The 27,115-nt window shown below is 33.2% G+C and overlaps 2 protein-coding genes across 6 annotated transcripts in view; one reads left to right on the forward strand and one right to left on the reverse strand.

Moving 5' to 3' along the window:
* LOC136033266 (acyl-protein thioesterase 1-like) overlaps positions 1 to 2,908 on the forward strand; it is a 31,797-nt gene extending 28,889 nt beyond the window's left edge. For both annotated transcript variants that reach the window (XM_065714022.1, XM_065714021.1), the window contains one exon: positions 2,716 to 2,908. In XM_065714022.1, the coding sequence (XP_065570094.1) occupies positions 2,716 to 2,766 (51 nt within the window). In that variant the 3' untranslated portion in view covers positions 2,767 to 2,908. The remainder of the gene's footprint in view (positions 1 to 2,715) is intronic.
* A 4,322-nt stretch (positions 2,909 to 7,230) lies between these two features.
* On the reverse strand, positions 7,231 to 25,154 carry LOC136033267 (exosome complex component RRP41-like). 4 transcript variants are annotated; one of them, XM_065714025.1, is made up of 4 exons: positions 25,081 to 25,154; positions 16,482 to 16,670; positions 12,729 to 12,935; positions 7,231 to 7,619 (listed from the first exon to the last, which is right to left on the reverse strand). In XM_065714025.1, the coding sequence occupies exons 2-4, from the start codon at positions 16,650 to 16,652 to the stop codon at positions 7,263 to 7,265; spliced, it is 735 nt and encodes a 244-aa protein (XP_065570097.1). In that variant the 5' UTR covers positions 16,653 to 16,670; positions 25,081 to 25,154; the 3' UTR covers positions 7,231 to 7,262. The 4 variants fall into 4 exon arrangements, with proteins under 4 accessions (XP_065570097.1, XP_065570095.1, XP_065570096.1 ...); XM_065714023.1 differs by having other exon boundaries at positions 25,068 to 25,147; XM_065714024.1 differs by having other exon boundaries at positions 25,049 to 25,147.
* Between the last annotated feature and the right edge of the window lie 1,961 nt (positions 25,155 to 27,115).

The raw sequence follows: 27,115 nt of genomic DNA on the forward strand, positions 1-27,115 counted from the left end.
AACAATAATTCAACACGATATTTTTCTCAAGGAATTATCTTTAATTACTTAGATGTGCTTGCCTGTCCGGGATTGGTAGACTCGTCCAGTTAGGGGGGGGATCTTGGGTTTAAATCTTTCGCCAGCAATATTTTTCCTTTTTTTTAATTATTTTTCATAAATTGAATCGCAACATTTTTTCATTATTATTATTCTTGAATTTCATCAGCAGATATATATATATATATATATATATATATATATATATATATATATATATATATATATATATATATATATATATATATATATATAAAAGGTATCTTGATCTACGATGAATTTACTTTTGTGGGAATTCATTAATTTTCATTCACTGTCCTAACATTTGACCCTGTCTTGTTTACTAGAAAGCGATGTGAGTTGTCCTTTGAAACGAAGATGGCTCTGGCCGAGTTGCTGTTACCGTAACTTGACTGGATTTCACTTCCCAAATGTACAAAGTTTTTTGAAAAGCATGAAAATCCCTCTCAAATCATCAGGTCTTTCTCTCGGTTGATAATGATATAATCATTAGGTCAAATCTCTCGGAAATATGCGAGGAATGTCTATGAGGAAACATGGAATTTAACTAATTTATGTGGTGAATAAAGATACATAAACCTCTAACACTCATATGTAAAATCAGGTTTGGTAATAGTGTCTCATATACCCCCGACTAGAAGTTTAGAAGTTCGATTATTTGCGTGTCATAGCTTTTTTTTTTGTCGTTACTGAATACAGAATGGCTCAAAAATAGTAAGAATAACAATAAAATAATTTAAAAAAAAAAGTAAGATTAACTGCAAGATCCCTATAGAAAAGCCAGTACAACCTACACTTCCAATTCAACTCTATCATCAATAGGATTGTATGCAGAGTATTCACAGTAACTGTGTGGATTGTGCAGGAAACAAGGGAAGCTGCAGGAATAAGGAAGCTGCAGGAAATAAGGGAAGCTGTGCAGGAATAAGGGAGATGGGAAGCAGGGTTGTCGCTATTGGTCAGTTTCAAATGAATCTGTTTGGTTACTTCCAACTAAAATTTGGTTGATTCGGAAGGGATTTATTGGGACTTGTTAAATTGCCTCAAAATGTAACTTGTTCAAAAGTTGTAATTTTATACAAAAAATTACCATTCATACGCAATGTTTAGTCAAAATGCAGAGCCAAAGGAGTGTTAATTCAGGAATATCTTTTTGTAATTTAGCAATGAATGTACTCCATCCGTCTTACCTCAAAACACATTCTCCGCGTTAAATATAGCATAGGAAACAGGCTTTGAAAAATCATTTTCATCATTTATCGGTCATTTTCAAATGAATTTTGACTTAAAAAAATAACTGAAAACAGGGTTTCACACAATTGTAGTTTGATTGTATTCAAGAAGTTATACTGGGTAAAAAAAAAATGTTGATGTACACGGGCAGTTAAGTAAGCGAAGTGACTTGCGTATAAAAATATAAAGGGATTTAGATGCACCCATTCTAAGTCGAAAGCACATTTTTTGTCGTCATTTACATGATACGAGTCTGATTGTACTGAGCTGTTACACATAGAGGCGTAGCTAGGGTTTAAGTTCACGTGGACAATGTCAGTTACCCCTCCCACCATCGCTACCACAATATAACTAAACAAAATAAAGTTTACTTAGGAAAAAAAACTCAGTTCGGTGCCCCCTCAGAGGCACCGAACTGAGGCTCAGAGGTGCCCGGGGACATCCGTTCCCCCCCCCCACTCGCTATGTAACTGGTTATACTGGACAAAAAAACACACATGATATTGGCATGAATACTAACGTAATTAATTAACCGGGTTATTCGGTTACATTTTTGAGTCTTGTTTGAAAAGATTATGGATTGTGTATATAAACAAAAATTATGTGAAAAAGAAAAAAATTGTATAAAATTATGTTACAAAAAAACTTACTGGTGTTCTTGATGCATTTTGCTGTTTAAAATTCCTAGGAATTACTCCTGCCATTTTAACATATAATAATTTCCATGCCTCTTTCCTGAAAGTACCAATGACATCAAAATAAAACTTTTTTTTTCCTGGATTCATTTCAGGCATATTCATACCTAAAAACCCAATTTCTGAGATTTTTCTTTCGGGTGTTTTAAAATCATGAAGTCATTACATTGGTGCCACGTCGAATCATGAAAATAAGCAAGAAAACCAATTTGTCAAATTTAATGACGCTTTACGTTCGTAAAAATTCAAACATGAAAAATCAGTGGATTCCTAAAGACAGCTAAACCTTCTTTAGCTGTTTGGTGCAATATGTTTGATCACACTATTTTTCACAGCCTGTTATTTATATTTATTTATAATTAGACTATAATTTTATAATAGTATAATTAGCCTTATATATATATTTTTCACTATTATTTACTTATATTTCGCAGCCTATTGTTCACCCACGTCTCTTTTTTTATTAGGGCTCACTGCTGTCAAGATCTTTTTTAAATAAAATTTAATTACAGCTTTTTTAAAATATATTTTATGCAAATTTTATATTATATATATATATATATAAAATTATATATATATACAAATTTTTTAAATATATGTGGTTGCATAAATTTCCGCTTAACCAGTCCCAGCAATCAGATATCATTTTCACTGTCTTTGGGACATTAATGTTGTACGTTTCTCACGGTTTTAACCACATTTTTTTTTTTTTTTTTTTTTTTTTCAGGAACTTTCGGACATTGCAGACTTTATGAAAGAAATCATGCCATCATTATAACAAGAACTTAACAGATTAGCTCCACAATTGTTGAATACTAGAAGTTCCCCTTTAGTCCATTGACTTTTTTCTCGTGTTATGTCTGTGTCGTTGACGTGCTAGTCAGCTCTGTTTGATCCTAAATAATAAAACATTATTTATATGTTGTTTTTTTTCAGTTGAAGATAAAATATTTTACTGGAGCTAGAATAGGGGGAAGGGGGTCACAGATTTTACCGACTAAGTTTTTATTAAAAATGTGGCCAATCAGAGCATTGAGAGTTCCTTGCCTTTGTATTAGCTTCCAAAACAATAATGATAAAAATAAAAGTATAAGTTTCTCGTCAGAGAATGTGCTATGAGCCGAACTTCCATTGCCTTTATTAATATTTACTTCCATTGCACTAACACTGTGGTTGCACTGTGGATTGGGCCACCCTAGCCGAGGGTATGACACGCTTGAGCTGTAATATATGCGGATTTGAGTCATGGCGTAACAATTCCTTTGGCTTGGGCAGGGGCGTGACTCTGCAAGACCAACCGCCGTTACGCGCAGAGGGCAAAAGCCTACCGTATATAGTAAAATGGATTGATGCAATATTTATATGGATAAATGCTTTGTAGGGCAATACGGGGCCCAGGGATGGATCCCTGCTGCGACAAGGTTGGCCGACAGGCTTGCTAATTGTCCTATAAAAAAGAACTTGTCAATATATAAGAGATTCCATAACTGACATAGGGAAAGGTGAACACACTAATTGATTTTTTTTATGCTCTTTCCATATATGCTGATCAATTCACTCGCAAATCCCTACTGATGATCCCATACAAAAACCGTTCAAAGGGGGGAGGGGCGACCAAGGCAAGCTACCCTGTGTACCGTGGCTGGGTAGAGGGGGTGTGTCCACTTCGATCAAATTTTTCCGTTTGGTTTGGCTTTATTGCTTACATTTGAGCCGGGAGGGGGCGCTGTAATTAATTTTTCCCTGGGCTGTCACCAACCCTAGGAATAGCCCCATATATATCCACCCCAATAATGTATTTTTGCATAATAACAGTTTAGTCAAACATTATAACTCCTATATTAAACAGGTTACCTTCTCAGGCTGTAAATTTACCTTTGTGTGTTTGAGTGCGTAATTTATAAGAACATTATTTGAAATAGTTTAAAAAGTAAATAATAGTGGAAGAAAATCTCGATAATCTGATTAATAAAAACATCCTGGATGCTATAAATTAAAAATTCAATATTTCAGTGTTTATTTTTAGATATTCCTTGTGCTATTAAATAAAAAAAAAGCTTTTTTTTTAACTGAAAGTAAGGAGCGACCTTAAAGCTTAAAACGAAAAGAAATTATTCCGCATATGAAGGGAGATGACCCCTCCTCAGCGCCTCGCTCTTTACGCTAAAGTTTGACTCTTTCTCACAACTCTACTTTTTAAAACAATAAAAACATTAGCGTAAAGAGCGGGGCGTTAAGGAGGGGACATCCCCTTTCATATACAGAATAATTTCTGTTCGTTTTAAGTTTTAATGTTGCTCCTTACTTTCAGTTAAAAAAAACTTGTTTTTTTTTACAAGTTTGTTCTTAATGTTTTCGAATTAATGCAAGTTTTGATTTTGGCTCATCGTATATGAATAACTAAAATGAAATTTGCACATTAATTTTAATTATTTTTTTTTGCTAAATGGCTATCTCAAAATTTTGATCGGGCGATTTTGAGAAAAAAGGGGTTTTTTTCTAAAGGGGGTTTTGAGAAAAATTCCCTACAATTTTTTTTGGTTACTTAAAAAGGGCACTAGAACATTTAGAAATTTTATTTACGAACGTTTTTATTATTAATAAATGCATTTAACTTACGTAACGAACTTCTATATTGGTATAATTTTATTACGTATATGAGGGGGTTCGTCCACTCGTCAATGCCTCACTCTTTACGCTAAAGTTCGAATTTTGTTCCAATTCTTTAAGAACGACCCCCTGAATCACAAAGGCCGTTTAATTCGAAAAAATAGCTCTTTTGAAATTACTCCCTCAAATGCGCAATAATTTCTGTTCGTTTTAAGTCTTAATGTTGCTCCTTACTTTCAGCTGAACATTTGTTGTTTTTTTATTTGATTTCCGATTGTTTTTTAAATAATATTAGGAAATGCAGTGCCCCCTTCATGGAAATTATCTTCCTCCATGGAAAGATCCTCCCACGTAACACCCGGAACCCCCAAGCCACCAGAAAAAAAAGACCTTGAAAACGTGTGTACTTCCCAATAACCAATACTATATGTAAACAATGCACAAAGTTCATAACTTGCAGCCCTTCCTCCGGGGACTGTAGGGGATTAAGTCGTCCTCGAAGAAATAGTTATTAGAATTGTCGACTATGCTGAACAAAATGGCTATCTCAAAATTTTGATCCATTGACTTTGGGAAAAAAAATGAGGGTAGGTGCCCTCAAATTTGTTGGTCACTTAAAAAGGCACTGGAACTTTTAATTTACATTCGAATGAGCATTCTCGCGACATTCTAGGACCAATGGGTCTATACGATCATCCCTGAAAAAAAAAAAAAAATAAACACGAATCCGTGATCTTTCTTCTGGCAAAAAATACAAATTCCATATTTTTGCAGATAAGAGCTTGAAACCTCTACAGTAAGGTTCTCTGATACGCTGAATCTCAAAGTGTGATTTTCATTAAGATTCTGTGACTTTTAGGGGGTATTTCCCCCTAAAAGAGGGTTTCGAAAATAAGACAAATTTTCTCAGGTTCGTAACTTTTGATGTGTAAGACTGTACTTCATCAAACTTATATATTTATGTCAAAATAAAAATCCAATTCTTTTATGTATCTACTGGTATCAAAATTTCTGTTTTTTAGAGTTTCGGTTACTAATGAGCCGGGTCGCTCCTTACTTCGTTACCACGAACTATTTGATATACGGGACCATTAGAGGGAGGGGAGTGGGGGCATGCGTTTGCGAGTTAATTGATTATTATATTTGAAAGGACCATTAAAAAAGGAGATTAATTAGTGTATTCACCTCGTCCCCATGTCAATTATGGACTCTTGCATGTATTGACCAAAGAAACTGAAATGTGGATATGGATTGTATGTATGGACAATAGAATTATGGATTCTCGTATGTATCGACCAAATAAACTTTAACGTGGACTCAACGCCCTATGCGCCAGCAATGCCTCTGGATCGATTATCTTTTTTATTCACTTCTCGTTTTTCATTTTAATTATCGTTTAAGTTTGTTTCCTTTATATTTACGGTTATATTCTACATGAGATTCATTTTATTGGAAAAAAAAAAACACTAAAAAAGAAAAGGGATTTTGAACCCACAAAACCAAAAAAGTATGACAAAAAAACGCAAAAAGAGTTAGGAATTTTGAATTTCCATTGTCAGTTTCCAGTTTTCTATTCTGAAAGACAAGGAGAATCAAATTTCTAAATGGATAGTAGTCAAGCATCTTCATCCATTTCCCTTTTTCCACAGGGTGTTTTGAAACAGGGATGATCGCATTGAACCAATGGTCTTATAATATTTAGAGAGAGCTCGTTTGAATAGAACTAAAAATATGTACTGCCCTTTTTGAGTGGTGAAATAATTCCACAGCCAAGTTCTTGGTTGTGAACCACAACCAAGAACCGTTGTTTACGTTTTTTAGCCGTTGAACCTGAATTGTGGCCAAAATATGGCTATAAGGATATAGAGCGCAAATTCTAAGATACCCAACCTATTTGTTGAAAACGCTTAATTATAGGTGGCAGTAACTGCAGATTAAAGAACTGAGCATATAAAATTGAATTGATATAATTGAAAATAGACAAGGAGACATCTTGTGATCTCGAAATGTCACCAATCCACATAATAATATAGCAGCATTGTGCGTGTAGCAGATCCCTGAAAGTACCATGAATATCAGAATAAAAGCTTGGCCCATCGTAGATCCATTCATATCTGAAAACTGCGCTTTTCCTTTTTGTTATTTCAAAATTATGAAGATCTTAGGACGCTATCACATTTTCGTCGGTGTTGCCATGCTGAGCTATGAAAACAAACAAGCAAAACTAGTTCGCCGAATCTGACAACGCTATTCGCCCGCAAGCAAACTCGAGCATTAAAAATCTGTTGGTTCCCGAAAACAACAAATTCAAATGAAAGCTGCATCTTCTTAAGCTCTTGGCTCCCAAATATTTTTAACTTACTTTTGCTGATTTTTTTTCCCAGCGTTGCTTTTGTTCGAATTTACCCCCCCCCCCCCCCAATATCGAAAACAGTGTATGGAAGTCTTCTTCATTAAAAATTGAATTCACAATTTTTTTAGTAATACGCTGTGTAAGTTTCCACCTAACCTATCTGAACATTCAGATTTTATTTTCGCTGTCCTTGGTAATTGGAAAAAACACAAAAAGTTTTTGATCCCAACAACACCATTGCGTAAACTAACACTTTTTCCTGTAAAAGTTATAAAAATACTCTGTTTTTCCTTTAATTTAAAAAGCGATGGTTACTTTTTTGATATTCCGAGCTTTGATACATGCAACTTCACAGCTTCATCTAAAAGCTTGTACACTTGTTTGCATCCCTGAATAGCCATGTCTAAAACTTTAGAAGAATAGTCTAAGTGAAATCTATGAGTCATTGAGATGTAAACAATTTCGTCAGAGTTGGGTAGTGTGGCAATTGTAAGTTCTGGGCCACCGCCAGCTTTTTCTGCATGGCTTACATCCACCAAGGGGATATCATATATTAAACTGGCCGTACAAGCACAAACATAGTCCTTCATAGGTATCCCTGCGTCTATTAGCGCCAGCGTAGCAGCGTTGATGCAGGCAGATAAGATGCCGCCATCAGACTGTAATACCTGCAAAATATTTTAACTTATTCTATTACCTCATACTTCAAAATATTTAAGAATAATGATTTTATTCTCAGCTAAAGAAAAGGTTTGAAACTTACTTTTGATGGTAACCCACGTCATGAACCTTGACAGGGAAAAGGAGGATCCTCAGGCTACAACCTCGAATGTTTTCTAATATTTTAAATATGCTTTTTTTTTATTTTTAATCCTTTATTTATTTATTTTAATCAATCCCTTTATTATTACATTCAATTTTTATATTATTTATTTTAACTCATTTTAAGCATTTATTTCATTTATTTATTTTTTCTTGTCCCATTTATTTCTGCGATTTACTTAAACTTATTTTGGGATTGAAACACGTGGTAGCAAAAACAAGCGAATACATGAAAGCATAGAAAATCAGTCAACATGTTGCGTTGATTTTTAAATAGCGATATGTCTTCTACGTATCAACATTTCTAACCTTTAAAAGGGAGCACCATAACTCGTATTACCATTTTTAATTTGTTAAATCTGTATTACCATTTAACCCGTATTACCGTATTACCAGTACAGTCCGTATTACCACCTGTATGCCATGAAAAATAAGCAGAAAAGTTGTCAACTTGAGAATTATTGTGTGTCGATGATCCTTTGTGTTCTGTAGCAATTACCATCTCTGTTTTATCAAATAAATACTACAGCTTAATATTACCATTTTCCTCCTACTGTCCCTTTCCTCATACTGCAGCCTCGAATCTTTTCACTTATTCTTGTGACATCCCTTCTAAATCCCAATTTACTTGTTTACCAATCAAATATATTTTAGTTAAGTTAAGGGCGGCTAGGGGTTGAAATAAATGATAGCGAACAGAGGTGAATATATGAAACCATAGGAAATCGCAGTCAATGTGTTCGTGTTGATTTTTAAATAGCGATTGTCTTGTATGCATAATCATTTTTAGGGACTTTTAAAAGGTAACACCATAATCTATGTTATAATACCAACGAAACCGCTCCACAAGTCAATTTCAATATTAAGTCAATGAGTCAAGTTCAATATTAAGAAAAATATTAGCGATTATCTTCGCTGTCGAGCTTACAACTCGAGTTGGAATGTGGACTTGTGAACTGTACTTTTGTGGACTGTACTCGTAATCCTCGTAGTCCGTAGTACTCGTATTCTTATCATCGAGCAAGCCGTGTCAGATTTCTGCGCCAGCTATGCCAAACCAGAATTACGTCTCTTCTACCTTTATTTTATCAGACTTTACGCAAAACTCAAAGAAGTTAGTGAAGGAGGACTGCAACGGGAAAGTAAACTCATATCAGGTTTGAACTATGCCAAAGACACTTGATTTCTTAGGAACAGTTGAGGTATGTTATCGTGTTGACGACAGCCCTGTAAAGGTAAAAAACCTGGTCTTGAGACAAGTGAAACGGAATCCAACTACGAACAATCGTGGTTGTGGTTCTGTGATACCTCTGCTTTTCGGTCCAATCGGTGTCAAAGAAATATTTTATTTTCTATCTTATCTGACCATTTACAAAAAAATACATCAATTTACATTGGAAGAAAAATATTTGTATTACTTCTAAGAGCTGGATGAATGTATATCAACGTTTTTGCTGTTGAAGAACAGTTGTGAATTGTCAGAAAGAGTTTTAATTTAAACCTATCAACGGACCAAGGTCGAGGACCCAACGGACCCATTGACACTCAAAGTCGAGTTTTAATTTAAACTTATCAACGGACGAAGGTCGAGGACCCAACGGACCCCATTGACACTCAAAGTTGAGTTTTAATTTAAACCTATCAACGGACCAAGGTTAAGGACCCAACGGACCCATTGACACTCAAAGTCGAGTTTTAATTTAAATCTATCAACGGACCAAGATGTATTTAAACGCTTATTTTATCTTTATTATTTGTGACACTATAAAGGTGACACTCAAAGTCGAGTTCTAATTTAAATCTATCAACGGGCCAAGGTTTATTTAAACGCTTATTTCATCTTTATGCAGAAAAAGTGATGTTATATATTGAAAATATCCTCAGTAGTGTCAATTGGGGGAAAGGGGTTGTGCCCTCCCCTAGATTTTGGAAAGAAAAAAAATTTAGGCGCAACTTAATTGGGAAATGCCCTTTCTGCACTTTTCACTGAAAAAAACGAAAAGAATACTCTCCTCTCCCCCCTTAATTTTCTTGAATTGACGCCGCCAGTGAATACGCTATTATAATTTATTTATTCCAGTGACATCAATTCACAAAAATTAGGGGGGAGGGAGCAAAATGTATTTTCCAAAATCTAGAGTGGGGGCAATTTTGTTGTTTTTAGTTTTTTCCTTGAAAATACCAAAAAGGTTTTTTTTCAAAATCCAGGGGAGGGAGCAAGAACTAGTCACCCCCAATTGACGCCCCTGCTTTATGTCCGCCTGAATAATTTTAACAACGAAAAGAAAACAAATGGAAAATAATCCACAAATACAAATTTATACAAAATAATATTGCTCCAACAACATAATATTAAAATATGTTCAGCATTTGTAAGTAAGGCGCAAAGGGAGAAAATCAAAGACTTCCCTCTGGCTTTCATTGCTAGATCCAGCACAGCAACCATGACATCCAGCAACTCACATTTCGCAAAAATACACGATTAACTCCCCATCATGGCGATCTAAGCAAACATTTGTGATTGAACTCAATAAAATAAAATAATAAAAGTATATAATAGTATAAAAGTGTACAATAATAAAGTATATAAATAATAATAAAATAAAGAATAAAAGTAAACTCAATGATAGGGCAGTTATTTTTCCAGATGCATGTGTCAAGATTTCAGTAATTTTTATTTTCCATAGAATCAATTTTTAATTAGACTTAAACCATATTCAAATCCCGATGACAAAGTCATTGCGGATTAAATTATGGCTTAATCCTTCGTAAAAAAAACACATGAGTGTGAATTAGAACTCTCACAGATAATTCAGTTGTATTATTCCTCACGTTGGAATAATTACGTAAGTCCCGGAAGCACCAACCCCCCCCCCCAAAAAAAAAATAAACAACTTAGTTTTTTTAGCCAGAATAAAGAAAAATCGTCACATATCACCACACCCAAAAAGTTACCGCCAGTCCCACCCAAAAATGCTTAAAAGCAGTTAATACACATTCTTAACTATAATTTCGAAGCACCTTTTGATTTTAACCAGTTCTTCAATCTTGATTTCGTAGGATTCTAAAATTGTTCTGCAGATTATTCAGAAAATGAAAACAGATTTGCGTAGGTTTAAAGCCAAAATTTAAAGACCCAGGTTTCGAGTATAATATTTGATATTTAAAAATTAATATTATAATTATTATTTAATAATATCTAAACCTTTGGATTTCCTTGAGAAAATTAAATCATGGAAGGGGCCTTTGGCTTTTGTAGAATAAACATAGAGACCATAGTTTTCCCCTCAATGAGTTTTAATTCATAGAGTATTTTTAAACGATGAAGTGTTTATTTCTACGTCTTCTTTGGCGTATGCTTCCTTTTTTTGCTCTTTTCGAAAACGGTTCTCAATAAATATATTGATTCATTTCAGTATCGACTTGGTCAAACTGAATTCAAAAGAACTGTTGATCATATTATAGCCGAAATGCTAGTCTGTCCATCCCTGATTTTGTTCCTTTATATTGGTATTTCGACAAGCAGTTCAAAGCCAGTGGCGGATCCAGGGTGGCCAGGGGACCCCCCTCCAATATTTTTCTGGCCCCCTCATTCCTTCTTTTTTCTGATTTTCTCTTTTTTCAAATAAATTTGTCAATTCGGTCAATTATTGGCACCCTTGTCACATTGGGCCCCCTCCAAGATTTTGCTCTAAATCCACCCCTGTTCGAAGCTCATTAATAAACCGCATATAACAGACCCTACAATAGTTGTCGCTAAACTTATAGGTAAACACAACCTATGGATTTGAAACCATATTTAAAAATAACTGCTTTTACACTAGTTATATTTTTCAATTGTCCTAGCTCTTCTTCTTTGCTTTTGTTACACGTGCTTGTGTTTTTGTCTTTCTTTATTTTCTGGTTAGCTGTTTCTTTGTTGTCTGTGTTTCTTTATTTTTGTGTTTATTGGATAGTCTTTCGCACTAGAAGCTCTTTTTTAATCCACCATGCTCCGTCATTTTTGTTGTATGAAGACGAGTTTTCAATAATAAAAAAATATATACTTATCAACATACAAAGCGACAAATCTATCAAAGGCTCTGATCTTGCAAGATAAGGACGAGCCTCGGTCAATAGTAACCGAAATTAAGTATTTTAAAACCAAAAAAAAAAATTCACAATTGAAATTCTCTCTTTTTTCCGTTTTTCCTGTCACTGCTAGCAGAGCACTGGAGCATTATGGAAAACTGTTTAAGGGCTCATTTAAAAGGAAATTGTCACATCTAGTACTTTATGTAATACAAGTCTTAAATGTTTAAAGTTTTAAAACTTAAAACTTAAACTTAAATGTTTAACAAATGTTTAAAATTCTTTTCTTTATTTTCATTTCTTTTCATTTTTTTTCTATGCTTGACTCATTTTTCTTCAGTTCAACGACATTTATTTTGGTCCTTAGGTCATTCTGTACTTTATCACATAAATTTGTTAAATTTGTGACCCATTTTTTCGACCACTTCCGAATGTTCGATTAAAACCAAAATTTAAATTATATACACTTCCAATGACAATACTGTAACATCAAGTTTCCCCGTCTTCCGAAACTTAAAATGTTTAAATTAAATAATTTTTGGCAAAAAAAAACGGCATATTCGTATACAAGATGATGAATGACGTTATAGTTCTAAGTTACAACTATAAATGACGTTAAAAGTAAAATAATTTAAAGAGTGCCCTGGGTAACGGTGACAACGCTTGCTTTACTAATATTTCTAAGAAAAAACCGAAGGCTTTTTCCTAAATGTAATATACGTGTATCAAAAGGCCAAAAGGACTTGACCAATTCCAAATCATGCAATATAAATCCTTTCCATTTTTTGCAATAAAATGAAATCAACAGCACCAAAAAAGGATAAGACTAAAGTGTTGCCCCCGCAACACAATTAATACTGCAAAGATCAAAGTAAATTACTCACCTCGACAAAAATGTCAATTTGCGTTTTTGGAAACAGCTCGGTCTTTACCGAACTAGAAAAAGTTTGCTTTAAATGAGATGTCACTTCTACAGATTTTCTATCTCCTCGTGGTCGATTCTTGCGGTCCACTTGGCTGAAAGTTGCAGTGCTAAACTGACAGTTTATAATTGCACTGTCTTGGAGGATTTTTGAACGACCACCACGGACCTTGAAAATTATAATATTAAATTAGTGTACCAGAAAATGGAAGTAGAAGTAGACCAGAAAATAGAATCACTTTTGACCAAGAAAAGGGGCATAGGGCGGTTATTCCTTCCAATCTTCTTTCTATTATTTCTATTTCTACTTGACGAAAGCTTTCGCTGTCTTGGAGCATTTTTGAAAAATCCTCCAAGACAGCATCAATGACAAACCTTGCAGCAGCACCAAATCACCAAAATGTAGGGGAAGAGTGTATTTTCCAAAACCTAGGGGGGCAGAATTTTGTTGCGGCATTAATCCATGAAAATGAGGGGGATATGAATTTTTCGAAATCTAGGGTGACAATTTTGTTGTTTTTTCAATAAAAATTCCAAAAAGGAAATTTTGGAAGAAAATATAAAAAAGTACTTTTCAAAAACTTGACATTACTGGTAACTTGAAAAGGATGATGTTAAATTATTGTACCATCAAAAAATTGAGGAGGAAGTCCATCGGATATTGGAAATGTTTTCAGCCACGAAAAAGGAGATAGAGAACTAAACTTTCTGTTCTTATTTCCGTTCGTTCTATTTCAATTTGACAGACAGTGGTAGTACTGAATTGAAAACTGCACAGTCTCGGATTATTGAATAAATTTTATTGAATAAATTTTTGAATAAATTATAAATTATTAAATTATTGATTAATTATTAATTATAAATTATTGAATAAATTTTATTGAATAAAATTGCACAGTCTCGGATTATTGAATAAATTTTATTGAATAAATTTTTGAATAAATTATAAATTATTAAATTATTGATTAATTATTTATTATAAATTATTGAATAAATTTTATTGAATAAAATTGCACAGTCTCGGATTATTGAATAAATTTTATTGAATAAATTTTTGAATAAATTATAAATTATTAAATTATTGATTAATTATTAATTATAAATTATTGAATAAATTTTATTGAATAAAATTGCACAGTCTCGGATTATTGAATAAATTTTATTGAATAAATTTTTGAATAAATTATAAATTATTAAATTATTGATTAATTATTAATTATAAATTATTGAATAAATTTTATTGAATAAAATTGCACAGTCTCGGATTATTGAATAAATTTTATTGAATAAATTTTTGAATAAATTATAAATTATTAAATTATTGATTAATTATTAATTATAAATTATTGAATAAATTTTATTGAATAAAATTGCACAGTCTCGGATTATTGAATAAATTTTATTGAATAAATTTTTGAATAAATTATAAATTATTAAATTATTGATTAATTATTAATTATAAATTATTGAATAAATTTTATTGAATAAAATTGCACAGTCTCGGATTATTGAATAAATTTTATTGAATAAATTTTTGAATAAATTATAAATTATCAAATTATTGATTAATTATTAATTATAAATTATTGAATAAATTTTATTGAATAAAATTGCACAGTCTCGGATTATTGAATAAATTTTATTGAATAAATTTTTGAATAAATTATAAATTATTAAATTATTGATTAATTATTAATTATAAATTATTGAATAAATTTTATTGAATAAAATTGCACAGTCTCGGATTATTTTTGAACGATCGTCACGTACCTTGAAAATGATAAAACTAGTAATGATTAATGATTAAGTAATTATTAAGTAATTAATTTAATTAATTATATTTAAGTAATTAAGTAATTAGTAATGATTAAACTAGTGCACCAAAAAATAGAAGCAGAAGTACACTAGAAAATTGAATCATTTTTGACCTAGGAAAATGGTATAGGACGGTCATGCTTTCTAATCTTCTTTCTATTATTTCTATTTCGACTTGACTAGAAATAGCAATAATAAATTGGCAATTTATGATTGCATTGTCTTCGAGGATTTTTCAACGACAGCCATGTTCCTTGTAGTGGCGCCAATTTGCAAAAATGTTCGGGGAGATGCACTTTTTAAAATCTATGGGGGCAATTGGGATTTCTTTTTCAGTAAAAATTTCGATGAAAATACAAAAAAAGGATTTTTCAAAAGCTTGATGCGACTGGTACCTTGAAAAGTATAATATGAAGTTAGTGTACCATTAAAAAATTAAGGGAGAAACACACTAGGTATCGGAAACACTTTCGGTTACGAAGTGAAGTTATAAATATCTGAATCTAAAAGGTTCTATGTCTGAGAGACATTAGCCCTGCATCTTCCATGAAGGCTAATGAACAGAAAGTACAGAAAAGACCAAGATATTTTTCTGAAACTAAAATTTCAAGAGTCAAGCAAATTAGTCTTCACACAACCTAAAGAGGACACGAGCTTCAGATAACACCCTATATCACCTCCTTGAGTACATAACTTTTCCTCCATCTCCTCTTCGATCTTTGCTACGAAATTATAAACCTAGGATCTGAAAAAAAAAAACATAATTTACTTTAAAAAAGTACTTAATTGCTTGCACTAGATTCAAGAGACAATGTGATTAGCAGCTTTCCCTGGCACAAAAAAATGGCAGATGGGTGAATTTCGCTGGTTACAGTACTGAGTAATGGAAGGTTCGATTCCAGGCCATGAAGGATCCCACCAAGAGTCATGATGATAAAAAGCGACTGATTAGTTCCCATTCAGCCTGAATTCTGTTAAGCCAGGATGTAACTTTGGGATATAAGTGTTAGTGTTAATTGAATCTCTCCCCTCACTCCATTCCCTTTTTGTCGTATAATCGCTTAATGTTTACTCTTAATCTCATAAATTATTAATTTTTGTTTTGTATGTTTCTTTTACTTAATTGTAAATTGTACGTTTAGTGAAAGACTAAATTGTCTTTGTGCTTTCATTTGGCTTAATCCTTTACAAACGCTGTAATTTTTAATTGTTCTTATCCTTTTTGACAGTTTTTTGCTCTGTTTATTGACTCAGAAGTGCTGATTTCGTCCAATTGGACTTTTTTGGCCAATTTCCAGAAGTAAATCTTATCTCATGTAAGCATACATAGGTAATGTAATTAAACATTAAAATAATTAAAGGGATAACTTTTGAGATTGATAAAAAACAAGATTTTACAGAAATGCTGTAACTACGCTCAAACTTATTGGCATACACGATTTCATCACCTTCATGAGAGGAGAGGTTGGCATTTTGAAATACATACAAAGACATCCTCTTCATTTAGTTATTCAAATATATAAAAAGATCCATACTCCTTGCCTTGGCTAAAACAAAAATTAGCAATGTCAATCCAATGGTAGAATTTTCTATTTGCTTTTTTTTTAACTTTAGGATATTAATCAAGTGAAATAAAATAAGAAATGGATTGAACAAAACACAAATAGTTAACAAACAACACATTAATTAATAAAAATAAATCGAATATTTCAACTCCTCATCCGGGAGCCTTTATCAAAGGAGAAAAAGGCTCCCGGATATGGAGTTGAAACATTCAGATTTTGTTTATATTACTTAATTTGTATTTTATTCTTTGTCAATGCTGTATCTAAATTAAACCCTTTTTTCTCGCTTAATTTTTCGTAATTGGAAAAGCAGTGTGGTTTAAAAAATAATTCACCTCATGTGGACCATAAACAGTGGCAAGGACTTTGGTATTGCCTTGTTCAAAATAAGCACTGCCATCAGCTTGGGTGAACACCCCCAATTTGCACAAAAGTTTTCGAAGTTCATCTGGCCTTCTACCATCTATCCTCAAACCTACTTCCTGCAGTAGTTCAAGGCCTGCCATTTTTCAAGAGATTCAAACCTAAAACATATTTGAGAATCAACAATACAACCCACTCAACCTGATTGTAAGTGCACATGGCCTTAACAATGAAAACAAAGGCATGGCAAGTCAAAATATTAAGAGGGAAAGCACATTTTCTGGGAGGGGGCTCGATCCTAAACTCAAAGTTTCATTTTAGGTGATAACTTTTCAGATATTTTTTGTAAGAATTTATTGGACTAGTCTTAAAAGGGGAGCAAGTAAAAGAGATTCCATTGCAAGAGAGTAAAATCTCTCTTTATTAACCTCTTTAATCACCTTTATTAACCGGGTTTTGATGGGTTCATCAATGCTATTAAAATGGACATCTTTCAACTGTTCTTAGAGTTTTGGGAATAAAAAAGGTCAGATGGGGCATCAAAGCCCACCAAAATGCTTTCAAACCTTCATTTGTACACATGAAACTGGCACAATAGATCTTCACTATGGACATTGGCTTTCAGACGTTGGCACAATGGATCTTCCCTGAACACTTTTTAGCTAATTCTGCTCTGAATTTTCAGCCTTCTCACAAGCCCACAATACATCTCCTTCAGAGTTCCAGAAGACATTTCCCATTACATTGTTGACACAAATTCTGAGATGTTTTAAATACCCCTTGTATGCAGGTTATTTTTCTGTAATCTACCTAAATGTTTTGAAACTATGAACACTACTGGGACTAGAACCTATTCTTGGTAAGGCAGCATCAAATAGTGCATCTGTAATGGCTTAAGAAGAAGGATGGATTGGAAGGAAGGAAGAAGGAAGCAGGATTGATTTGAAGCTTTCAGGCAGAAGCAGATAGGGGGAGGGGCAACAGGACTACGTTTTGTGTTATGAAGGGAGTCGAAAACGTTTTAATCTTGTCCAACTAAGCATCTTTGCCCTATAATCCCATATGGGACACAGAATCTATCCACAGTTAAGGGGCAAGGTAAATCAAAGTAACAGATCTACAATATCTTGGGAAATACAAGGGAGATCAAGTTAAAACTTCAATTTTGGTGTTTGCAGGGATGGGATGAGGGAGCCAAAAAAAAATGCATCTCTTATCCATCTAAGAAAAAAATTTCTATTAGCCCCTGTGGACCTTATAATCTATTTGTTGTGGGACACTGATGTAAAATTAAAGTTTGTATATGTAACAAGTTTATCAAAAAAGCATATCTGTACCATCCTGGGTTTGCCTCAGGGGGTTGAATTAAAACACACAGAGATTTTGGAGGGAAAAGGGAACTTTAGATTGTGTGTTGAGGGGAGATGAGGGTGCATGATTTTTGGTCTAATACACCTTTGTTTTTCTACTAGGAGCTCTGTGGAACACAGGATCTATTCATAGTGAAGTAAGTAGAAAAACCAAAAGGAACTATAATAATTTATTTTTGACCCGCTACAAAAATCAAAGCAGAGTATCAATAAAAGAAACAAAACAAACACTACACAAAACAGAAAAAAACAAGAAACTAAAGCAAACGAGTAAGGCCACTGTGTGCGGGGAGATACTTATAACTAGATTGGCGTATTTTGCCAGCAAGCTCCGTGAGCTTCACCCAATATCCGGGAAACTATAAACAGATATGAGGCTCCTATTCCTATATCATGGAGGCAGATACAATAGAAAACGGGAAACCGGAAATAACAAGAACGAATTGAAGTATGTGTATCCAGATTATAAGAATGGCGTGTCTTCAATATCTTAGTAATGGCTTGGAGGATCAATTTGAAACTTTTAGAAAGTGTTGGAGGGGATGCCATTGGACCTCAAGTTTTAACTTCAATGGAGGAAGTGGATTGGGGATGTTAAAAATCCCAATCCTCCCAAATGATTTGTAGTATGAGACAAGATAGACCTAACAAATTTAGAATTTTTTTGAGATGGCTACAGCACGCTCTGTGGATGAAGTATGACAAATTGCCAAAAATCGTCCTTGCCAGTCAACCATCTAGGGCAAGACAAAAACCAGTTCGTCCCCGAATGGGTTGGGAGGATATCGTAAGAAAAGATTCAAGGAAATTTGGAATGTCCTGGGAGAGTGTTAAGAAAGAGACTTTGAATATGTTGGGATAAAGGGGGTGTGTGCGTAGCTCTGTTGGTCTGAGTTAGCTTGGTGCTGCAGTGAATTGTTAGTATTAGTTAAAGTATTAGTTAGTATTAGTTGAAGTTAATAGGTAAATTAAAAGACACTACATAAACCCAGTTTATCAAAATCATTCATCTGTAATATTAGGGATCGAGTTGAAACTTTCAGGAGCTGTTGGAAGATGAAGATGGTAAGAGGACTTGAAAATTGATGGCTGGGGGAGGGTTTGGATGGATAAAAGTATTTTTGCCTCTAACAAATTAATTCACTCAGCAAATGACAGCATTTTTTCCTCTGAGAAGCTAGAAAAGGCACTGGGTGAAGGAGCCCCTAAGGACTAAAAAAACTTGAAAAGAGAATTTTGTCTAGTCCAAAATTTTTCTTTTTTAATCTGCCAGGACTGATCATATTTTATTTAGGCCAAAAGCAGCTGCTGGACTTTGAACGCATTGATCATTTAAGATCAAAAGACTAAAACATTGATGATGCCCAAAACAGGGCCATAAATTTCATGCTTCCAATGAAAATTACAATCATAAGCTCCTGGCCAAGGTGGACCCACATGCGGAAAAAAATACAACCAATTCTGGCTTTACTGATCCACAAGATCCAAGAATCTACCCAATTTCTTTTGTCAAATAGACATGTTTTGTCAACAGGCAGGTTGACATGGACAAAGAGACCTTGGTGAAGAGCAAAATATTGAAGAAAATTGGTGGTTATTATTTGTGATGCCCTAAATAGGTCCATTCTTATTTTGTCTCAGATCAGAGATTTTGAATCTTAAATCAGATTATTTGAATCTTACTGACGTGTAACACTTGGTTTGAAACACCCCATTCTATATTTACCATGGCAAATCAACAGTTAAAAAAATAGAATATAAATTTTTTTTAAGAAACTGTTGGATCAAGATACATTTATATTCAAGGGCATCTACAGGATGAGGGTCAAGACAGCTTCAGCCTGATAAATGACCAACAAATACGCAGATATGATTTGGAATTCTCCGGTCCGTCAAGCCTGAATTTATAGTAATTTTTTCTGGAACACAGTTTTCTGATGGAAGTAATTTATTTTTTGGAACACAGTTTTCTGATTGAAGTAATTTATTTTTTAAAACACAATTTTCTGATGGAAGTGCAGACTACTATATTACTACTAACCTCTAACATTTACACAGTTTGAAAGTACAGAGCAAAGCTGAAACTTAAAGGAATAAAAATTATTCATTTACATTCTGTACAGTACATAAAACAAGCTCAAATAAACTAACTCGTAATATTTCTCTAGATTTATAGAATCTAATTCTTCACAGAAAACACTAAACCCAGGCAAAAAGAAACACAGCAGTTTCATTTAAGCACAAAAATTCTTAGGTAGCTGGTAGATCGAAGATAAATTTATAAGTCTTAATATTCTTTGAAGGGCCATGATACCAATAACTTTTCGTACACAATTGAAATTTTCGAAATTAAAACGCAAGCCAGCTCAGCTTTCAGTAAAGTACTAGCTCTTCAAAATACAGAATTCAAAATATCAAATCCAAAATAAAATGGAATCATAAATATCAGTTTTGTAGTTAGTTTACATATATAATTTTTTCTCCCCTTCTTCTCTCTTAATTTTGAAAACTACTTTTTGTGGTTTTTTCATTGATAAATGCTTTTTTTGTATTTAAATTAAAAAACTGATAAAAAGTGCCTCTATCCCTAAATCTTGGAAAATTCATTTTGCCACCTCACTCCCTAGATTTTCATATATTGCTATCCTGCATATCCCTAAACTATATAAATAATTTGCTAATTGTGTTGCTTTGTTTGAAACTGGCATTAGTTTGTAATATACACCAATCATTGGTGAGAAATAGGCGTGTGTATAATTTTGTGTATAAGCCTAGGCTAAGGCAACATCTAGCCCTGTAAGGGGGAAGGGATGCAAAGGCCAAGGTAAAAACCATTTTGTATTTGAAAAAAGGGAAATCAAATGGCAAGCTACTTCTCCTTTGCTATGTTGTTGTTGTTTAACCATTTAACCATTGTTGTTGTTGTTTAATCATTTGGTAAAAACCATTTTGTATTTGAAAAAAGGGAAATCAAATGGCAAGCTACTTCTCCTTTGCTATGTTGTTGTTGTTTAGTTGACATTTGAGCAAACCAATTGCTCATATACATGTGATCCTCTTTTAAAACTTGGGCTTATGAAGCCATGTCACTTTGAGAAACACACAAATAAAATTTTTGTACAGGCCATGTCAACACTTAAGATAGCTTGGGAGAGTACTAGGACGTTGTACAGAGTGTTCTTGCTTCAATCACTGGCACTAGTATGTGTATCACATCTCTATTCTGCTATTATTGCTTAAAAATCTGTGAAAAGAAACATACTTAGATTTAAATAAGGCTAAAATACCAGAAAAAATAAAAAGATAAAAAGGCCAATACAATAAAAATAGAAGTTAATTCAGTTACTACAATTAAAGCATCTATAAAAGGAAACGTAAGTACAAAATAGATACTATACTCCTTTGCTATTTTAGCATTTCATGAAGAGGTCATAGCAGGGTTGCCACCCCTATTGATTTTCACTATTTCTAGTGATTTTTTATATTACCAAAACAAGAAAAAATCACAAAATCAGTACATAAACCACTAGATTATTGAAAAAAAAATCATTAAAATCTGGTGATTTCTTTTTTTGCCAGGTGGCAACCCTGGGTCAGGCACAAGTGTTACCTATATAACCCTTTTTGAGGAGTTGTCTGGGATGCAATTGTCACACCAATGATTAGTAGGCTATTTTTGGAAATACAACTGAAAGAGAGAGCAAATAAAATATTTCTTTTTAATTTATCTGATTTCTGTCCTTTAAGCAAAATCAGCCAGAAGGCTGGGGTCTAATTTTGACAGAAGTGATTATTTGGTTTAAAAAAGGTACACTGAATAGAGAACCAAATTGTATGTCTTTATTATCTGGTTTCTGTATTAAAATGTAAATTTACCGAAATTTTTAGCAATTGTTGTCTGAACAGAATGGTGAATTTTGTTATCCACCTTGATCACCTCCTTTGCCAAAAATCAAGATGTAAGTGTTTTTGCTAGCCTATTTTGGAAGGTAGTTGAGCTAGGTAACTAAGACTTTTAGGTATGTTTCTAGAATGTCTCCTATGTCCTAGTAAGTTCTGATTTACTTACCAAATGAGAACAGTGAATAATTCCACCCTTCCAAAGATAAATCTTAATAAAACAAAAGTAATACCACTGGATTTCTTATGCTATGCTCCTTTTCAGTATAATAGTCATTACTTTAACAAAATACTCCACCCCACTGATGGTTCCACATATATAGCCTCAATAATATATTTCTCTATTAATTTAATCAAGTGATATGTCACAAATCCTTTGTTAAAACAGGGTTTTCTGTATTCTGGAATCTGCTTATCAAGTGCAAAATAATCCAAAATATTATTTAATGGTTTTAAAAAGTCATTATCCAAAGTCAAACCTGCTGAGCAGATAACATACTTGGGACTCCCTATCAATCCATCTCTTAAACACACTTATCAGCTTCTAATATCCCATATTCAGTGCTGTATTTCCATTGCATGGGAATTAAAGCAATTGTTTTGCCTTAGTAGAACAAAACTTGCAACTCTATGCAACACAATTGCAATGCCCTACAGCATTTACTGTGCACCCTTCTTTACTCAAACATATGCAAAAATAGGTAGCATTACTTCAAATTTGCCAAATACCCACTTAGCCTTGCCTCATAGACTTGAAATGCAAAACTGATTAAACATTATAATATCACAGAACCATATATAGCAGTTTAAAACAAATTCAAAAGCTCATAACCACCAGTACCATAATTTACTTCTACAGCAATGAGGTTATGTGTTCTATTAGTTGTATTTTTTTATTTGTATGTAATTTTTGGCTTATTTGTTGACTTTTGTTTTGCCTTTTGATTTTTTGGTACTTCCTTGTTAGCTAGTACACATTCAAGATTTAGAGTTAGGTTAATCATAATGAAATATACCAAAACATGATGAAAATATAATAGTTTAGTAACAAAATGATGGAAACTACAACAAAGAATTATGGAAAGGGGCCACCCAGACTGTATTATATTAAATACATAACCTAAACTAATCTAACCTAACCCAAATATCAACTATATGTTAAATTAAAATTTAGCTACAATGTAGTTTCTCACCAAGGCAAATCTAATAGTCTGGTATAAAGACTTTGGAAACTGGTTATTGTCTCATGTTTACAAATAAATAAATAAAACCAGTTTTTTTAACTGCAAGTACAGAGGAACATTAAAACTTAAAACAAACAAAAATTATTCTGTGTATGAAAGGGGCTGTTCTCTCCTCAATGTCCCTCTCTTTACATTGAAGTTGTTTACTGTTTTATAAAGTAGTATTGAGATAAAGAGTCTTTGTCACAGCTCTACTTTTTCAAACAATAAAAAAACTTTAGCATAAAGAGGAAAGAGCAACAAAAACAGCCAAATTCTTGCTTTAAAATATACAGAGAGGTTCTTTTAATTGTAAAATCATGTTTACCTTTGTTACCTTAAATCATAGCTTGGAGCAACTTCAGGATGTTGTCTATTGCTATCTATGTCCATAAACAATTTTAAATACTAGCCTATTATCCAATAAATATGATTTTTTCTTACAGTAAAAATCAAGTTATACCTAATGGTTTTGATAGATCATATAATCTATTCACAAAGAAAAAAAAACATCAACAAAAAAAATATTCCCTCCTCAGAAGGAAAAACTTTAACTTTCTGAAAATTACTAGCTTAATCTTAAAATACATTCTTATATTTGCCTACTTGAAAGTACTTCACTTTGATTCATATTAATCCTCCCTGATGTGTAAATATCTATCTCCAATTATACATCCTCTAAGGATTTTCCTGTTGTTTATTGTAGTCAATGATGTTCTTCAAAAAAATTTAATTGCAAACAAGTATTTTATTTAGACTGATTGTGTCTCCTTTTAAGGAGGTAGGCAATGTACTAGTACTAAGTACCTGTATATAAGTTGCAGCCAAATCAGAAGGGACCACCATCAGAAATCATCATAAAAGAATAGGGTGTATTTGAGAGTAAAATACTTAGGCTATATATTTGAAAAGAGCATAAAAGAACCATTAAGTAAGTGTATTCACCTTGTCTAAATGTCATTAGTGGGACTTCATCTAATTTTTTTATATATTGTAAGACTATGTCTGGGGGCATGAGGAAGAGACATGGGTAAAGTTCTAGTTGAGTGACTTCTTACTATCTCAGAAAGGGGTTAGGTTAGGAAAATGAAACTTTCAGGGATGTGTCCACAAAATAAAGAATGTCCCAGGAAGGTATTCTGAAGTACCCACCTCCACTCCTTCTCCCTCTAGAGGGCCTCACCTTTAGAAATATGTGTTATAAAAGTGAAACCTTAGAAAATAGATCTTTTGCTTAAATAAAGTACAACAAAATTGTTTTCAGCTTCACAACTTTGCTCAATCCTAGTTTATAAGTTTTTAAAGATATACAAATACATTTCTTATATTTTGAAAAAAAAAAACATTGATATGGCTCAGCATTCTACTAAAATTGCAGGAATTGCATTTTCAGACCTAAAGGCAGAGAAAAATCAATTGGTAACTGAAAATTATGGTAAAATGTTGTTTTGTCAAAATTTCAATAGGTAAAACCTGTCATGTAGGCAAATTTCAGGGCCCTCTAAAGGAAGGAGTGGAGATGGGTACTTTAAAATACCTTCCTGGGATATACTTTAGCCTGTAGACTCATCCCTGAAAGTTTCATTTTTCTAACCTAACCCCTTTCTGAGATAGCAAGAAGTCACTCAACAGGAATTTTACAGAGGGATGAATTGCCAGAAAACCAATCATAATAGGCTAGGCCTAGGGTAAGACAACCAGTACTGGGACACTTCAATCACTCTGCCTATTCTGGGACAGAATCTTTGGTTGGATTGCAACATGTCCAATACTGGGAAAAAAGACAACAGGTTTTTTGGAAGCAACCCAGAAAAATATATAGATTGGATGTTCAAGATTAAAGTATTTTGTCTCAGTATTGTACATATTGTAATAAAATCAAAGTTTCTGTCCCGGAATAGGCAGAGTGATCAAAGTGTCCCAGTAGCCTACTGGTTGTCTTACCCTACTTGAAAGGTGAATAAAAAAGAGGAATCTAACGGTGATATTTCGATTCAGGTGTCTCCTTCAAATAATTCTTAATTCTAAACTAACATCGAGGATTACTTAGCAATGATTAGTATACTTTTCTTCCTCACTTTCTGGAGAATTTAGATTCTGCAATAAATGCATGTAATGAACATTCAAAGTTGTCTGCGTGACAGTGTCGCCGGTTACCTGACTCGATATTGCGCAGCGAAGGAGGCGAAAATGCGCCATCGGCACATTTTCGCTACATATTTTTTTGGGTGGAGTTCAAATTTCTGGAGAAACAAGAAAGTGTAGGCATGAGTACAAAAAAAAACAACAAAACTAGGAAGTCAGAGACAATGATATCATGTGGGCGCAAATTGTGTACATTTTGCCTGTCAGAAAGCTAGAATTGAAAATTGGAAAAATTTAGTCTTCACACAGGTTCCCGCACCAGATTTAAAAATTTGAAACTGTCAAGCATCAACAGCTTATATGACTTTTGTGGTTAAAATTTACTTTTATCAATCTCTTGTTTGAAAAGAAAGATTTTTTTGACTGGTATGCCTGAGAATTAAATAAAAACGAAAACTAAAGAAGATATAACAAAAAAATACTAGCCAATATCTAAAATGGTATTTTCCATTACTTTCTGACTAATATACAGAATTCTTCCCCATTAACAATGGGAATTATGATTAAAGAGTTAAGAAAAGAAATAGCCTCCTGTATACTAGTTCTACAATATAGATTAAATTATACAAACGAGGAATTTGGATGTGCATTTGACAAAGATAATTATTGGACGGGATTTTCTGATGAAGAACAAAAGAGAAGTTTCATCCTTGAGGGTTGCCTCTCTCCAAAATTTCATTTAGATATCTAGCATCAAACTCTTCTCCTTATACAATGTTTTTATGATATTACAAATCTAAACTTCAAGAAGATGTAAATTCTCGAAGTGAGTTACGACAGCAAAATGTTTTTGCAGTTTCCAAGAATATAATTTACAGAAGACAAGAAAAACCGAGTCAATGATAAAAGGTTAGACCGGTAGTTATTAATTCAACTATCTTTAAAATTGAAGGCCAAAAACAATGGTTTGAGATTTTTTTCAAATCAATAACCACAAGCCAAAGACATATATATAAAACAACAGACTACTTGACATGGTCCTTTGACGGTATTGGTTATTATTTTATTTCCCTTTTAATGAACTTCCGATCAGTTTCGTAGATTTTTTAATCAAATATGATATTTATCTTCCACTAGTATTCAAGATCTTTATCAAATTTTGGGCAACAAAGTAATGAAATATAGATCAAATTTCTAGAAAATAGCGAAACTTCATATCAACCAAAAATTCCTCGAGAATTTCGTCTTTATTTCATTCTTATCGGGTTTTTTTATGTCATTATACATATCATTCTTAAGTCTACTAAGTATATTGGGTGTAAGATCGAGGTTTCTCTACTACTTTCTTTCGCAATTTGGCCACAGTTAGATGGTCAAAATAGAGTGAAGCATTTTCAGCTGCATCCTATTTCGAATTTTGTGCTTGGAAACCCTCATAACAGAAAACAAATCTCGACGAAGGCGTTGTTGATCGGTAGGCTTAAGACTGGAAAAGCGGCTTGAACAATGTCAAACAAATTCCTTCAATTCAGCATATTCTTTTAATTGCTAACGCCAAGCAAGAATGACTCTATGTTCACTGGGACCTTGCCTTGGAATGCTTCCACCCAGTCCACCTTAAACAAGTTTCAACACTGATTTTCCAGATCGTTAAGGGGACGTTTTATAAGAAGTGAAAGCGGCAGCTGTTGGAAGCATGGCCTATCAACAGCGTTCAGAAGAATTTGAGCAAAGAGGACTTCGATCTTCTTTCACAGCATGAGGCTATGGGGTAAATTTTTCCGTATCCCGGAGGCCATTACTTTAGAAAGCTACGGCACCTTAGTCAATTTCGTTTTCTAACAAACTTGACTTTGGTTAGTTGTTAAGGGTTATTTGGAATTAAATCCGAAATCAACTTCATTGATAGACAGTTAAGTTGAATCAAGATCAGCTTCAAGATTGACATCGACTGACACACAGTTTTTATGTAAGATTTGTCTCCATAAGATGAGGATAAAAGATTCGACACCTTGTAGAAGATAAAAT

This window comes from Artemia franciscana, chromosome 11, assembly GCF_032884065.1.
Source record: "Artemia franciscana chromosome 11, ASM3288406v1, whole genome shotgun sequence".
Taxonomy (NCBI): domain Eukaryota; kingdom Metazoa; phylum Arthropoda; class Branchiopoda; order Anostraca; family Artemiidae; genus Artemia; species Artemia franciscana.

What these genes read in the sequence shown, in the direction of transcription:
- LOC136033267 (XM_065714025.1), bottom strand. Translation starts at nt 16,652, where the DNA reads ATGGCAGGCCTTGAACTACTGCAGGAAGTAGGTTTGAGGATAGATGGT. An exon ending in CTGTTTATGGTCCACATGAG is followed by an intron (nt 12,936 to 16,481) that starts GTGAATTATTTT and finishes ATAATTTTCAAG; the next exon opens with GTCCGTGGTGGTCGTTCAAA. An exon ending in AAATTGACATTTTTGTCGAG is followed by an intron (nt 7,620 to 12,728) that starts GTGAGTAATTTA and finishes AATATTTTGCAG; the next exon opens with GTATTACAGTCTGATGGCGG.